At 37.1% G+C, this 17,495-nt stretch overlaps 1 protein-coding gene across 1 annotated transcript; it reads left to right on the top strand.

Annotated features, from left to right (window-relative positions):
• Positions 1-3,551: 3,551 nt before the first annotated feature.
• Positions 3,552-17,270, top strand: retreg3 (reticulophagy regulator family member 3). The gene is made up of 9 exons (XM_048196202.1): positions 3,552-4,304; positions 7,316-7,422; positions 7,885-7,915; positions 8,008-8,134; positions 9,853-9,937; positions 10,026-10,163; positions 11,589-11,668; positions 11,843-11,975; positions 14,101-17,270. Exons 1-9 carry the CDS (start codon positions 4,054-4,056, stop codon positions 14,661-14,663), a joined length of 1,515 nt encoding a protein of 504 aa, XP_048052159.1. The 5' UTR covers positions 3,552-4,053; the 3' UTR covers positions 14,664-17,270.
• The last annotated feature ends 225 nt before the right edge of the window (positions 17,271-17,495 follow it).

Raw genomic sequence — 17,495 nt, forward strand, 5'->3', positions numbered from 1 at the left:
AAGAAAACCGGCCATCAGCGAAATCTAGAGACAGAACAAAACCGGCCACCATTGTCTTACGAAAATTCGTAAATAAAACAAAATAACCAAACCGGCCGTCTTTTGAAAGTTAATGACAGAACAAAATACCACCACTACTGAGATTGCGTGTCCTACAAAAACCGGCCACCATTGTCTTCGAAAATTCATAAATAAAGCAAAGTAACCAAACTGGCCGTCTTTTGAAAGTTCATGACAGAACAAAATCCCACCATCACTGAGATAGCGTGTCCTAAGTAAACCGGCCATCAGTGAAATCTAGAGACAGAACAAAACCGACCGCCTTTGTCTTCGAAATCTCGTAAAAAAAGCAAAGTAACCAAACCAGCCATCTTTTGAAAGTTCATGACAGAACAAAATTCCACCACCACTGAGATAGCGTGTCATAAGAAAACCAGCCAACAGTAAAATCTAGAGACAGAACAAAACTGACCACCTTTGTCTTCGAAATCTCGTAAAAAAAAAAAAAAGTAAAATAAGTAAATAAAAGTAAATAAAGCAAAGTAACCAAACTGACCGTCTTTTGAAAGTTCATGACAGAACAGAATCCCACCACCACTGAGATAGCGTGTCCCAAGAAAACCGGCCATCAGTGAAATCTAGAGACAGAACAAAACTGGCCATCTTTTGAAAGTTCATGAAAGAATAAAGCTGACCGCCACTTAGATCTCGTAACCGAACAAAACTGATGGCCTTTGTCTTCAAAATCTTGTAGTTTTAACGCCAAAGCAGGGCAGTAATGTTAACGTTAGCTGCCTTTTTTTTTTTTTTTAGTAAACGCAGTCCTACGTTTTGAATGTTGCTCTTGTGAAACAAAAAAATGCTTTTTTAGCAGCAAACACTCAAGATGGGTTTGGTGCACACAGGGGTAAAAAGTACCCCATGTGTACAATGAACTATACTGCTGTATCTTTAATGTTGTGGGCCTATTTTTCTGCCGGAGATCCTGGACATCTTGTTCAGATACATGGCATCATGGATTCTATCAAATACCAACAGATAAAAAATCAAAACCTGACTGTCCCTGTTAGAAGTCTTATAATGGGCCATGTTTGGATCTTCCATCAGGACAATGATCCAAAACAAACATCAAAACCAACACAAAAATGGGTCACTGAGCACAAAATGAAGCTTCTGCCATGGCCATCCCTGTCCCCTGACCTGAACCCTAAAGAAAATGAGTGGAGTGAACTGAAGAAGCACCAACATGGAGCTGGGAATCTGAAGGATCTGGAGAGATTCTGCATGAAGAAATGGTCTCTGATCTCTTGTCAGGTGTTCTCCAAACTCATCAGGCATTATAGGTGAAGACTCAGAGCTGTTATCTTGGCAAAAGGAAGTTGCAAAAAGTATTAAATAAAAGGGTATGATTAATTGTGAGCAGTGTATATTAGAGAAAAACATTTCTCTCATAATGAGATTTTCCCCCCATTTAAAATTATTATTCTCCAATGAAAGGTTGCTTTTTGTAGATTCTTTAAATAAAAGATCAAAAGTATTAACGATGCAGATTTATTTTCACAGTCTTCTTTGGTCATATTTACCAAGTGTATATATAATTTTGAGCACAACTGTATATTCACATATGTCATTTGCAATTCAGGATAAATGCTATTGATTTAAATTCAAGCCTGTTAATAAATTCATTTAAAATACACACAGTTTTCGATCTAAATTCCAAAGTGCGTGTGTGTTGTTACTGGTTTAAAAAAAAAAAAAAGGTTATTTTTTTAGTCACAGAACTAAAGCAGAAAACATGTTTTTTTTTTGTTTGTTTGTTTGTTTTACAATATTATTAATGTTATTATCCAATTAAATAATCGCCATGGTATGGTTCCAAACACAATTTTTTATATAAAAAAATGTAAATAATAAAAAAAAAACTAAATAATGTGCTTACTGTGGTTAAAATTATTTGATTGTACTGAAATAAAAAGGTTATTTAACATTTAAAAAGCATTAATTACACCAACAAATAAACTATGTTTGGAATGAGGTAAATAGCTCTTTTACCTAACAGTTGCGGTAGGGTGACCACCTGGTTATTGCTCTGTCACAGGACAGATGTGAGTTTGCGGGACACGTGTAAGAGATATATTTTTACTACTGTTATGCTATGTAAATAATGATTTACATTATTTGGAAAGCCTATTTGCCATTGTTGGATTATAGCGTGTTTTAAACGGCTAATAAGCTTTGTTAATTTTGGTTAAAATTTATTTATTAACAGGCTTGAATTTAATTCAATAGCATTTATCCAGAATTATAAATGACAAATATATGAATAGAATTGTTCTTTTAGGTCCAAGTAACAGGACACACCCTGTGAAGTTGAGATTGAACACTGTATGATTTTAAAATAATAATAAAATTAATAAGTTTATTAAACGTTTGAATTTCAAACTTAGTCAAAACAACTGCAACATGTTCCTCTAGGTGACAGTAATACCGCACAGGCTTTAGGAGGCTTTGTGAGATTTTTCGCAATTGTTGCTTTTAATAACACGTTATGATGACGACAGGAAAATATGAGTTATATATATATATATATATATATATATATATATATAGGCTATATACATACAGAAATATCAAGGGTATGAGCGGTCCTGCTTCTCATTATGAATCAGAGGATGTCTGCGTGATAAGAGAACTGCCAGCCGATCATTTCCCCAGCACGTCGCGAAAAACACTCCCTGCATCCCAATGTGCATACTATCCACCCTAAATGGTATTGAATATTACTAATGTCACATAGCCTACTATTTAGAATGGATAGTATGCACATTGAGACGCTGGCACTGTCTTTACAGCACATGTTGCTAGTCTAGCCCGAGAAATGGAGTGTGATATGCACAGCCGCGCCAAACACACAGAGAATATAACCAATTAAATCACCTCGAATTAGCTCATAAACTTAAAGTGCTCAGCAGTCTCACCAATAAATCACCAAGACCGTTCAAACATGTTCATGACATTTAATTTAACATTTAACATTCGTAAAAAGACTTTGATTCCCGAACTGGTTCTTCAGGCTCGGCTATCGATCACTGTTACCGGAACAACCTTTACCCGACGCCGGAAGCTAAAAACCCGGAAGTGTGAAAAAGACCAATCGAGCCCCAAATATATATATATATATATATATATATATATATATATATATAAATAAGAGTCACATTTATACTGTGTGAGAAAAAAATTAATGTTGTCTCTAAAATTAAATAACTAGCTTATTATATTATTATTATTATATTAACTAGTTTATTATTATACTAGTTTATTATATATACTTAGGATATTTTATGGTTGTTTCTTACTGTTTTATAAACCGTACAGTAAAATAATGTAATATACAGTCAAAAGTGCCATTTCTAAAAGTTAAATAATTGGCTTTTACAGTATATATATATAGGCTATACACACACACATACACACACACGCTTGCTTATAACTTAAGCTATACACTGTAGCGACTATATGCCAATAATCCAAATAGCTGTTTGATTTATTAGTAGAATTTACATCAATCTGCAGTTAATAACAGAGTAAAAACAATGGGACATTTGGAAAGTAATTTATGAATGATGTGAAGAAGCGAGAGTTCGCTGATAGGTGTTGGTTGTTATTCACCAGCTCTGACTGTAATCCTGATGCCATTGGCCAGATCAAGGCCGTCCTCCATATCTCTCTCTCTCTCTGTTGCTCCCGCGACAAAAACAACGACTGGACATGACAGCTGCACGGTGACAACACCAAAGAGGACCTGTGCTGACCCGTAAACGTATTAGTTTTTCAAATTAGACCCAATAATGGGTTTTATTTCACATTTGTTCCGTATCAACGGCAGCAGCCTCTTGAACACACGAGGTCTGCTTACACTTGCTCTGCGCTGAGCGGCTTCAGGCTAAGCTAGCTCGCGATCTCCAAACCATTTCTAAAGCACGGGTTTTATTTTTTAGCATTGACTTATTGTAGATTTTGTTGGTATTTTGCCGTCACATTTTTTTAAGTATGGCTCATACGGGTGGAGCGGAAGACGCGACTGAAGGGAGCGGTTGCTCGATGAAGCTGCGCTCAAGCGTCGGCCTCAGGAGCGGCTCGTGCTCCAGCGAGAGGCACGAGCAGCTCCGCGCCGTGAAATCAAGGCTTCTTGAGCGCTTGGGACCGCACGAGCGCCTGCTCACCTATCTGCAGTCTGTATTATTGTGGGAGAGACCCTTTCACAGCGTCCTGTTGTACACGGCCGCCAATGTCATGTTCTGGTGAGTAGATGAGCTTTATCTCCACTCGGGCTCTGTTTACAACCTGGTGCTTTCAGTTGAAACGTTTACATTATTCATGAACATTTTGAGGATCTTGTCTAAGCCTTTCTTGTTTTATCTGGATGCATACGTGTCTTGCTTGCTTGTTGTCATGTTTTAACCCTTTAATTTAAGATTAGAAACAGATGGTCAGACTGGGTGCCTATATTTAGACAGTGGACTGCGTTTCCAAAAAGCACCGTGAGCTCAGTTGAACGTAGAGAACATTTGTGGTCTCCACGATCAACTTGGGTTTGCGATTCTTTTGGGAAACAGCCCTGGCTGTATTGGTGCTACTGTAAACACATTGCTGTGTGTGTGACACACTAATTCACAAATGTACTTGTGTACTTTTTTGAATTACTGAGGTGTGATGCACAGAACCTAGTATTGGGTACCATGTTTGACTGCTTTTACTAATGCACGTTGAGCAGAGATATGTTTGTACTGTTTGTTTGTTATTGACATTAATCAGCAGTATGTGTCCTATATATTTTGCCCGTCTTCCACCTCCCATAAATGCACTATGTTCCCAAACCGGTTGGCTGGGCCTGGTCTTACAGTGGTGTGATCTTGTAGGTCACTGTGATTTTGCCAAGTAAGTCATGTTCCTGGATCAACAAATTTTAGTCTTAACCCTACCCCTAAACCTAACCCTACCCATAAGTTATTCCTAAAATCAGAGGGAAATGACTGGTGTAGAAGCACCTAACCCTGAATGTAAGCCTAAACCTTACATAAACTATAAACTTTTCCCCCAAATCTGATTGGTTGAATGGAATGTTGTTCCAGGATAACAATGATACATGTTGTACTTTGTGAAATCACATTCAGTGATCTGGTTCATGCTAACATGGGACGTCATGTGCTGTGTGTACACACTGTGACATTTGTGCTTCTAAAGTCAATATAAATTCATAATTGACCCTATTTACTTTCTTAATGCACATCCTGGTCTTATTATGAGTGACTTATCTGTGCATGTTATTATAAAGATTATGGTTTGTCATGGTAATCTTTAATCAAAATGTAATAACATGCTTTTCCTCTTAAATTACTTACCTTTTCTATTGATAATAATAATAATAATAATAATAGTCAATAGCCAGATAGCTATTTAAGCATTTGTTATGCAAACTTGCATTCAGGCTCCATTCTGCTATGTAACACACACTGTCACTATCCAGATCAAATCTATGATGGATAAAGTCATGGTCTTTTTTCTTTTCTTTTCTTTTCTTTTTAATTCAATTAAATTTCGATACACATTTATTTGGATAGCGGTTTTCACAATACGTATCATTTCAAAGCAGCTTTACAGAGAATGCATGTCAAAATTACAATTTAGTGCCACAATTTGTGTCCAAATTATGTAATTTCAGAAAAGTACATATACAAATCACTCAGTTAGCTAACAATATATTAATTTAAGCAATGTATTAATTTAAAGGATTAGTTCACTTTCATATTAAAATTTTCTGATAATTTACTCACCCCCATGTCATCCAAGATGTCCATGTCCTTCTTTCTTCAGTCGAAAAGAAATTAAGGTAATTTAAAAAAAAATAAATAAATAAAACATTTATATATATATATATATATATATATATATATATATATATATATATATATATATATGCTTTATAAACACAAATGATCACCTTGCAAGTGCTTCCGCCAGATCACCTTCTGTATTCTTCAAAAAGCTTACGCTTTTTGTCCTACACCTTCACTATTCAAATTATGAAACTGTAATTTTGACCTTCAACCATTTGGGGTCTATTGAAGTCCACTATAAAGAGAAAAATCCTGGAATGTTTTCCTCAAAAACCTTAATTTCTTTTCGACTGAAGAAAGAAGGACATGGACATCTTGGATGACATGGGGGTTAGTAAATTATCAGGAAATTTTTATTTGAAAGTGAACTAATCCTTTAAGGTAGAAACAATGAGCTTGTGGAAGTAATGAATACATGTTATTGATTAGGATATATAGCAAAATTTGGAATGGTGCATGTTGATCCAGAGTTTGTGTCGTCTGAAGTCCTCGCAGGGGTTGGCGCCATCTCTTCTTTTTTTAAGATATATTTGACCGTAAAGATGTAAAACTGTGATGAAATTTTATGCTTATTAAGTCTTAAAAGCTTTAGTTGAAATGCTTCAGCAAGGAAAGCTGTGCAGGGAAGACAGAATTGGCATAGGCTGGATGGCTCTCTCTCTTTTTCTTCTGTTTAGGCATGAAGTCTTCATTCACTTAGTGCAGTCACCCTCTCCATCAGAGAAATATTCCCCCTGATCTTATTATCTCCTTTTATTTGCCTCAGTGAGCAGCAGAGGAGCACCGCTTATGGTATTTTTGTGTCTGCAGAGGCATTTATTTATCTTGGAGAATGGATACCAATTACACTGACTGATTTAAAACTTATTTGTTTATTGTTGAAAGATATTAGTTTTTCTTTTCATTCACTAAATGAGAAAATCTGCCTTCTCATTTAATATCAGGCCTTAGTTAGATCTTGCCATTAAGAAACATATCCAGTCCATTCAAAAATAAAGTGTCGCCACCATCTCAGAACATTTCACGTCCACTTAAATTTGGTTGTAATGCTCTTGACTTGTCACGTGGTTTGGATTTGTTGTTTGATCTAGTCATCAAACAGCATTTGCTTATTTCACACAGAGAGATCGATAGGGTTCAGCTTGGTCTCAAGGCCAGCTCACCTTTTGGTCAAGTAATGTTGCAGATAACAGTAATTAGTCATGCTGCTGTGAAAGTGTCAGAAATCACAACTGCTCATGTAGCACATGCCGTCTCTGAGATTTGCACAGGAAGACACTGGGACCGGAAACACCTGGTGTTTTTTTTTTTTTTTTTTTACAAGGTTTTGGTCAGAGGGTCCACAACAAAGTTAGTGTTTCAGAATAAAGTGCACAATGTAATTGTTGTTTACTTCACACTGTATCTCTTCTCAGGTTTTTTGCTTTGAGCTCTTTGAGGTTGCTCTTTCTGCTGGCATCAGGTCTGGCCCTGGCTGTTTGTGTCGACACATGGAGGAATAAGATCTGGCCTAAAATCAGAGGTAAAATTGATCTTCATCTCTTGCTTGTGCACAACTACTTTCCATGTTTCTAAGACCTTGTAGTCTTATTTGTCTTTCATCTGTCTATCTTAATATTAATCATACTGGCTGTAATTAAAAACCTCTTTATTCTCTGTGCTGTGACCCACTCAAGTTTAATTTTCTTTCTTTCCATTCACTCAGCTCCTAGAGAGTTATGAAAGTGACATTTCCTAGCAGTGCATTTCCAGGAGGTGCACAATATCGACCTGAATCAATATTTTGCATGTAGCTGATACACAGAGGCTTATTAGCATTTGATCTACATTCTGGGTCAATGTTACTCTCTGAGAACTTGTCAATACACTCATCTTTTTAAAGGAAGTGAAAATGTAATTAAGTAAATGGTTAAAAACTAGTAATAACTGAGTCCTCTAACATTCAGAAATGTGCCTGAAATTGTTTGTTTTTGGTCTCTTGCAGTTAAAAGACAAGATGAGAGTGAGAATGAAAGGTAATGTCTGGTGTATTTTCTTACTTTTTGAGGTTTTTGATATAAAATTTTTAATTGTTAATTCTCTCTATTCTTTTCTGATTGGCTCACAGCTGGGGTCTGGTGCAACCTGGGACTTTGAGTGTGCCTGAATTATGCCACCACCTTGCTGAGATTTGGGTTACGGGGTCATCCTGTGCAACAGATATTGTACAGTTCAAACGGCAAAATCCAGGGAAGGTGAGATTACTCCCAAACCAGCAACACTGTTAAAGTCCACCTGTAGTCAATACATTTTATCCCTTAAATGTAACTATACCCTTGCTTCATTTAGGGGCCATTTACACAACACCATTTTAAACTAAAAATGTACAGTGCTCAGGGTAAATGAACATGGTAAATCTCAATGAACACGAAAACAATTTCCAAAATGTTGACAAGACTAAGTTTAATATAACATCTGTTTAACTTATAACATGAGAGTAAGGTTAATAATATAACTTAGATTACACATTTTTCAGTTTTACTCAAATTATGGTGATGCAAAAATGAGTACACCCCACAACAAAAACTACTACATCTAGTACTTTGTCTGGCCTCCATGATTTTTAATGACAGCACCCAGTCTTCTAGGCATGGAATGGACAAGTTGGTGACATTTTGCAACATACATCTTTTTCCATTCTTCAAGAATGAGCTCTTTTAGAGACTGGATGCTGGATGGAGAGTGATGCTCAACTTGTCTCTTCAGAATTCCCCATAGGTGTTCGATTGGGTTCAGATCAGGAGACAGTGAATCACTTTCACCCTGTTCTTCTTCAGAAATCCAACATGGCCTTAGATGTGTGTTTAGGATCAATGTCATGTTGGAAAAGTGCACGATGACCAAGGGCACGGAGTGATGGTAGCATCTTCTCTATCAGTATAGAGCAGTACATCTGTGAATTCATGATGCCATCAACGAAAGGCAGCTCCCCGACACCAGCAGCACTCAAGCAGCCTCACATAAGGACACTGCCACAACCATGTTTCACTGCAGGCACCATGCATTTTCTTTGAATTCCTCGCAAACTCTAGACGGGCTTTTTTGTGCCTGGGCTTTAGGAGAGGCTTCTTTCGTGGACGGCACCCATGCATGCCATTCGTCTGCAGTGTACGCCATATTGTATCATGGGAAATAATCACCCTAGTTTGGCTTTCTACTACTTTAGATAACTGCAGTGAACTTGCATGGCGATTTTCTTCAACCCTTCTCATCAGAAGACGCTCCTGTCGAGGTGTTAACTTCCGTGGACGACCTGGACGTCTCTGTGAGATGGTTGCAGTTCCATCTTTTTTAAATTTTTGTACCACTTTTGCTACAGTATTCTGACTGATAAGTAAAGCTTTGCTGATCTAGCCTTCACCTTACTGGTGACATTTCTCTTCATGTGGTGCCATTGCTGACAGCATGAAATGGGAAGAGGTTTTAACACCCTTTTATAGTCACCTGTCTGCTGGACACCTGTGTAATGAATAATTAGACTCACCTGTGGTTAAATTCTTGTTAAATTAGACATTTGTAGTCTAAAATTTAGCTTTGCTTCAGAGACTTTCAGTGGGGTGTACTCATTTTTGCATCAACCTAATTTAAGTAAAACTGAAAATTTTGTTCTCTAAGTTATATTATTAACCTTTCACTTTCTATAGTCTTGTGTAGCCGGACATTGGACATCTGGCCCAGTTTGCAGCTTATTTTGCAAACCACAAAAAAGATCCACACTCTTAGGCAGGAAGAGTCTTTCTGATCATGTAAACATGTAAAAACAATGTATTTTGTTTTTACATGCCATATAAGGCCTGTAATTATTATTATTACTTTTATGACTTGTATTTTATTATGTTGTTAATTTAAGATATAAAGGGTTTTGTTTTAATGCTACATGTTTATCAAATCCTAAAACTCCATTCTTTTGCAGTTTTGTTTGCTGGTTTGTGGCCTGTTCACCTTAGTGGCCATGGTGGGGCGCTGCATCCCTGGACTGTTGCTCTCATACGTGGCTTGTGAGTATCAGAAATCCCTTAGGGCTTACTCATCTTCTCCAGTGCCTTAACAACTGCAAAATATTTACTTTCTCTGTTGCTTACTCAGTGCTGGGAGTGTTGCTGTGCCCATTGGCATTGTATTATCGGCTGTGGCAGCGTGCATGTGTGAAGCTGGAGCCAGCCCTGCAGTGGCTGGACTTCAGCACCAAAGGATACATGATGTCAAAGCCTATAGACAACCAGTGTAAGTACACGGTAGATATGACTAGGTGCGGATGGTCATGCTGAGAACAGTTTCTGCATATTTAGTGTTATATTTTAAGGACTGGATGGCTCTTGTATCATTGGGCCTGTTTACACCTGGTCACTTCATGCCTTTTTACTGATCGGATAGCTATCTGTTTTGCTAAAACTGTTCCATTTACACTTGGCCACTTAAATGTGTCTCTGCAAAACAAATATAAATCCTGTCTTCAATTCCTGCATTATATACTTAACCTCATATCAGACCAGACAAGATGAGAGGAGAGGGTGCAGAGGACAGTTTTCCTGCTGCTACCTGTATTAAAAATTTCCTCTATAAAGTCAGAACGGTTAAAGGTGTTTTTGAAGAGAGGAGGCTGTGTACGAACAGGTGGCAGTTACAGCCAAATGTCTTGTTTGAGGTAGAGTCATTACAAACGAAATCAATGTATTGCCGTCAGATCCAAATGAACAGCATTGACGAGCTGTTAAGCAAATTGGTTATGTTATTTTTCATTTTGACTGAGGAACAGATGAAAATGTCATGTCAACAAAAGCAACAGATATGAGCTGCAGTTTATTTATATTCAACTAATGTCAAGAGCAAGGACTGCAATTAGAGAGAAAGCAGCATCAGCACTGGTAAGATAATTTAGTCTCACTACCTGAGCTTCAGAATGCAATACCGAACATTCAGTTTCATTTGTGGCAGTTTGCTTATCGGCTTGCTGAAGAGATCTTGCTACTCATCTGCGGGAGCCCAAATCTGTGGCGATGTGTGTTGCAATAGCACTGACATATCTGGCTACCATGAGAAAGTAGCCCGTAGAGCACTTTCACACTTTTATTTTTTAACATTTTGGAAAGAGAGAAATATGTGTGTTCAACAACCAGATGCATTTACAATTGCCCAGTTTCTTCTGGAATGCGTCTCAAAGCACCTCTGTTTTGGTTTGAGAGATCGGATTTAAATCTGTCTCTCAGTTACACTGGGTCTTTTCACAATCTGATAGCTATCAGGTCAGAGAAAACACAAGAAGTGACCAGGTTTAAACAGGCTGTTAAGGAGCAGTCACAAAATTCTGGAATTTTGCCAAATTTGCATGAAAATTTTGAACCTAATGCAAAATCTGTGTGCTGGGTAAATCTTCCAGATCGTGTGAATTCCTATTTAAATTTAGATTTCGGCTGCAAAATTTCTTGCTGTAGGATGCAAGAGCAGATGGAAATGCTGTTTTAGCTGATGCCCATGTCTCCCAAACCACTGGCTCATTTATATATTTTACCTGTATTTCTACAAATCAATGCAAAAAACTTTCCTTGATGTTTGTTGATATATTTCTTGTTGGCATGAAGAGCCTGTGATCTGTCTTTTACAGCATATTACAGCTTTCAGAAGTTTTGATAAACTCTTCTGTGTTTGCAGTTCTTCGTAAGCCCATGAGGAGTGGAACCTCAGATGATGCTAGTGACAGTGAAGAGGAACTGGCTGCGTTCTGCCCAACGGTGAGTCCAGAAACGGAGCCCAGTTATTTATAATATCAGGATTTAGTGCAGCTGCATGGTCATGACTCATGAGGTTAGAAGATCTGTAGGGGTTTATGACAGTATAAAGCAAGTTGGAAGAGTTCATTGTTTTTTTGTTTTTGTTTTTCTTCTCTAAATATTCTGTATTTGTAGTTTGATGAAGCATTGGTTGCTAAAGAACTGGCACTGACTGACTCTGAGCACTCTGATGCAGAGGTGTCGTACATGGATAACGGCACCTTTAACTTCTCTAGGGGTCAAACGCCCCTCACAGAGGGCTCGGAGGGTAAGACATCTTCAGATCTTCTACTCTTTATCGCTCTTCTCATTCTCTATGTGGGTCAGTGACATATAAGAATGCCTACAATAAAGAAAAGGAAGAAAAAATCTAGTTTAACATATCAGTTCTTAGAAAACTTGCACTCTTTGAATTCATTTTGTTTTCAGATAGCTTTGAAAAACCTTTTACCATTTGAAAGAAAAGTTTGTTTAAAGGTGCCATCGAATGATTTTTTACAAGATGTAATATAAGTCTAAGGTGTCCCCTGAATGTGTCTGTGAAGTTTCAGCTCAAAATACCCCATAGATTTTTTTTAATTAATTTTTTTAACTGCCTATTTTGGGGCATAATTAGAAATGTGCCGATTCATGCTGTGGGCCCTTTAAATTCTCGTGCTCCACGCCCACGGAGCTCGCGCTTGCCTTAAACAGTGCATAAACAAAGTTCACACAGCTAATATAACCCTCAAAATGGATCTTTACAAAGTGTTCGTCATGCATACTGCATGCATGTGCGGATTATGTGAGTATTGTATTTATTTGGATGTTTACATTTGATTCTGAATGAGTTTGAGGTTTTGCTCCGTGGCTAAAGCTAATATTACACACTGTTGGAGAGATTTATAAAGAATGAAGTTGTGTTTATGAATTATACAGACTGCAAGTGTTTAAAAATGAAAATAGCGACGGCTCTTGTGTCCATGAATACAGTAAGAAACGATGGTAACTTTAACCACATTTAACGGTACATTAGCAACATGCTAACGAAACATTTAGAAAGACAATTTACAAATATCACTAAAAATATCATGATATCATGGATCATGTCAGTTATTATTGCTCCATCTGCCATTTTTCACTATTGTTCTTGCTTGCTTACCTAGTCTGATGATTCAGCTGTGCACAGATCCAGACGTTAATACTGGCTGCCCTTGTGTAATGCTTTGAACATGGGCTGGCATATGCAAATATTGGGGGGCGTACATATTAATGATCCCGACTGTTACGTAACAGTCTGTGTTATGTTGAGATTCGCCTGTTCTTCGGAGGTCTTTTAAACAAATGAGATTTATATAAGAAGGAGGAAACAATGGAGTTTGAGACTCACTGTATGTCATTTCCATGTACTGAACTCTTGTTATTCAACTATGCCAAGATAAATTCAATTTTTAATTCTAGGGCACCTTTAATGACTTTTGAAGTGTAAATCTTTTGCAAATATTAAGTCATAAATATCGAAATATTGAAAAACCGAATATAAATATTGAAAAACTGAATGAACCAAGACAAAATATCAAAATTATTTTTTATTCAGAAATTAAAAACATGTGCATCATAAAAGAGGTATTGCATTTATGACATAATACTGTTAAATATTTCTTGAGCATCAAATCATCATATTAGAATGATTTCTGAAGGATCATGTGACACTGAAGACTGGAGTAATGATGCTGAAAATTCAGTTTTTCAAATTCAGCTGACATCCCAGGAATAAATTACATTGTAAAATATATTAGAATAGTTATTTTGAATTGTAATAATATTTCACAATATTATAGTTTTTACTGTATATTTGATCAAATAAATTATGCCTTAGTGAGCATTTAGTGAGACTTCTTTCAAAAACATTTAAAAATCTGGTCCCACTTTATATTAAGTGGCCTTAACTACTATGTACTTACATTTAAATGAATGATTTGATACAATGCACTTATTGTGTACATACATGTTTTTACATTGTACTTATATTTGAAAAACACCTGCATGTAATTACATCTGTAATTAATTTCTGTAATTACATTTATAATTACACTGTTGACCCATCCCTTACACCTTACACCCTACCCTTAAACCTACCCATACCACCAAAGCTTTCCCTAACCTTACCCGTATCCCAATTCAATAGCAGAAAAAGTGTTTTGCAATTCAATATGAACCCAACAAGTACATTGTACTTATTTTTTGATGTAAGTACATAGTAGTTAAGACCACTTAATATAAAGTGGGACCAAAAATCTTACTGACCCCAAACTTCTGAATGGTAGAAGCAATTTTTAAATTAATTAGTAAATGGGGACAAAAATTAGTCACGTCATTGACACATGTATCATCTTTATTTATTCACTGAATAGATTTAGACAGGCACAGTGATCCAGAGGAATCATTTGCATGTGGGCTCCCAGACTTTCCCTCCATCAACCCGGATGCCACCCTGATGGAGGACGATGATGATGCCAGCATCGGGCTGCCCAGCCTCAACTCAGCCGCGTACTCCGGCCCTCGCGGCTCTACCTCCGCCCTGCTGGATCTGGACACCCAGATGGACTCTGATCAGGAAGACCTTGACCCCGAGATCTCCCTCGGATCCTTAAATACTACCTCTGACCTCGCTAGTAACCTGGCAGGGGTCATCGCCAGCAACATGATCCAGGCGGCCATCGCAGGAGCCATGCAGCCCCGGCCACCGCAAGGTCCTCGGAGAGAAAGCGGCCCACGGGCAGGAGCAGCTCCGAGGGGATACAGGAAGCAGTCGAGCTCGGAGCTGGACACAGACCTGGATTTTGATGCAGAGGACTTTGAGATGTTGGATCAGTCCGAGCTGAACCAGTTGGATCCTGTTGGAGGGGGGCAGGGGGGTCAGAACAGAAACCAAGGGTCGAGTTTCCTGTCCAACTTGCTGGGGAAGCCACAGTGAGCCCATCTTACAGATACTCCCTCCATCTGTCTGCTCCTCATGTCCTTGCACCTTGATCCAAGTAGAAGTTGTTTGCAGTGTTGATTTGAATGTCTACTGAGATGCTTTCAATTTATCTGAGTGAGTGAGACAGAGAGAGAGTGTGTTTGTTTTGCACTGTTAATGTAATATTAGATTCTCTTGCCAGGTCTCCTCCACTGGCTGCAGTTGATATCACTGTGAAGTAATCTTCTCCTTTTATGCTCCGTGAGCTTCCTCCTTGTCCTCTCTCATTTATGAGACTTGTGTGTGAAAGACTCCGATTTACTTTGTAGGCTAAGCAATAGGACAACAATCAGAAACATTTAAAATGATCCGAAATCTCTTTAACTTCTTATAAACCAGCAAACTACATTAAAGTCTTATAGATCTTTCGCATCTTTCTTTTTCATACAGACTGTTTTGTTTTTGTCTTTAATAACACATGGGACCAAATCAGACATTCCACCATCAATGCTGAGTCAAGACCATTAATGTATACAAATAATAAGTTGCCTGTATTGTGAAATCTGCAGTCAAGACGTCGTTTAGCAGAGGAGTCTGAAGAGGTAGCAGTGACATATTAGGGCTGTGGCCTTATCTCATTTTATTAAAGGGGTAGTTCACCCAAAATTACTCATCCTCATGGCGTTCCAATCCTGTATAACTTAAGTTTTTGTGGAACATAGAAGACATTTCCCACAGGAACAAAAATGTCATACAGGTTTGGAACGACAATTATTTAGCTAGTCATCGCCTGGTAATTTTAACCTTAGCACGCTTTTAAAATTGAGTAGTCACAATATTTTTATGACATTTGGCTCACCACAATGACATTTACATGTAAGTTCATGTGGGCTGGATTTTCTTTCTGTATTACTTGAAAACCAAGGAATAAGGTTAATAAATGACAGCAACTCTTTCCTCTTGTAAAAATAGGGCAAATTTACAGTAAATTGTCTTTCAAATGGCTGTTTTTCATCTGTTCGTCAGTCAAAATGAAAAATAAAATGAAACATAACACCAACTTGCTTAACAGCTCGTCAATGCTGTTCATCTGGTTCTGAGGGCAATACATTGATTTCGTTTGTAATGACTCTACCTCAAACAAGACATTTGGCTGTAACTGCCACCTGTTCGTACACAGCCTCCTCTCTTCAAAAACACCTTTAACCGTTCTGACTTTATACAGGAACTTTTTTATACAGGTAGCAGCAGGAAAACTGTAGATCTCCTCTGCACCCTCTCCTCTCGTCTGGTCTGAGATCTAAAACAAAGCCTAACATTCAATACATTACTAAAGCACAAAAGGGTTTGAGAAACCACCTTTCTCCCTTTCTTGTGCTATGATGGAGCTGGTGGTTAAATGAGTTGAATTTGCTGTTTTATTTGCTGTTTCTTTAGTAGATGCTGACCCTTTTGGGTTTTTATTTTTCTGTTTTTGACCCAATGCTGATAAGACCTGTCTTTGAGCTTTGATCATTGTGTATGCTGGAAAGTAGGAAACGTACCAGGAAACTGCTGTACCAATAAAAAGGCCCTGTTACCAGAGATCAGTGAAGTGTTTTCTCTTTTCCAAGCATACAATTTGTTTTCTCATTTTAATTTAAAGTATTGGAGCGTTGAGGAAATAAAATGATGCAGCTTATCTTTTTCATCGATGTTTTCACAGTCTGCCACTTCCTGCTATTCCAGTTTATTACATTTCAAACACAAGTCTTACTTTATCCAGCCAACTTGAGTTAGGTTAGAAGAGTTAGTAATGACTATTCTTTTGCAACTTTGCTGTGATTTTACTCAACCCCTTTTCTTTTTTTTCTGTCTTGTTTTTGCTTGGTTGTGAGCCCTAAGAATTTTTTGGATTGCTGTGTTTAAAAAGGTTTGATTTTTTTTTTTTTTTTGAGGTAATTTATGTGTTATATGTGACATTTGTGGGATACTTATTTTTTGAAAATAGTTGAAGTATAATGCATATTTTCCCCCTTTTTTCTTTGATGTTTATTTATCATTATAATTAATGCTTTACTGTTTATATGGACACACTTTTCTGTTGTGGATGATGACAATTCATAAAACCTTTTTTTTTTTTTCTGAAAATGTATTGATTTGATAAATAGTCCATATTTATTTTGAAAAAAAAACATGGAAAGAATCTTTTTTTTGTGTGTGTAAGTGTGTCAGTGTTATTACCATTTGGTGGGGAAAATATCGGGCCATTTTACCCTGTCTGTTCACCTCTTTATGGTCAGTTTAAACTAAAGTCACCAGCAATTCAACTGGGACAATGAAGTGGGGGTTTATACATAGAAACAAATTTATGCCCAACGTCATCTATTGATGTTGTATTGATGTTAGTGACTTAAATATAAATCAGTTAGCAGTCTGCCATGTTGAGGCAAATGCAAAATGCGGAATCACTCATCTTTTCTTTCTTTGTGTGAGCATTTTTACAGGAGTCTTTCTGTAGCTGGATTCTGTAATGTCAGTGACTTTTATTTCTGTACAGTAGTATTTCCCTCTTCCATTCCCTGTAATTGATTTTGATAACTTTTGATGTGCAAGACAATAAACAGATGAATGAATATATTATTTAAGTAAAATGTGTGGTCTTTTTTATTAGTTGTTTTGGTTATTTTGTGACCTATTGATCTAATCAAAATTATGCTTCTAGTCTATAATTTGTGCTGGTAATAATAAGGACTGTTATTATAATAGAAATACAAATTTGGTTAATATTATTTATTTATTTATTTATTTATTTATTTAATATTCAATATTACAAGATAACCACCAGTGAAAGGCAATTTAATTAAA

The sequence above is a fragment of the Megalobrama amblycephala genome, linkage group LG1, assembly GCF_018812025.1.
Source record: "Megalobrama amblycephala isolate DHTTF-2021 linkage group LG1, ASM1881202v1, whole genome shotgun sequence".
In the NCBI taxonomy this organism is placed as follows: Eukaryota; Metazoa; Chordata; class Actinopteri; order Cypriniformes; family Xenocyprididae; genus Megalobrama; species Megalobrama amblycephala.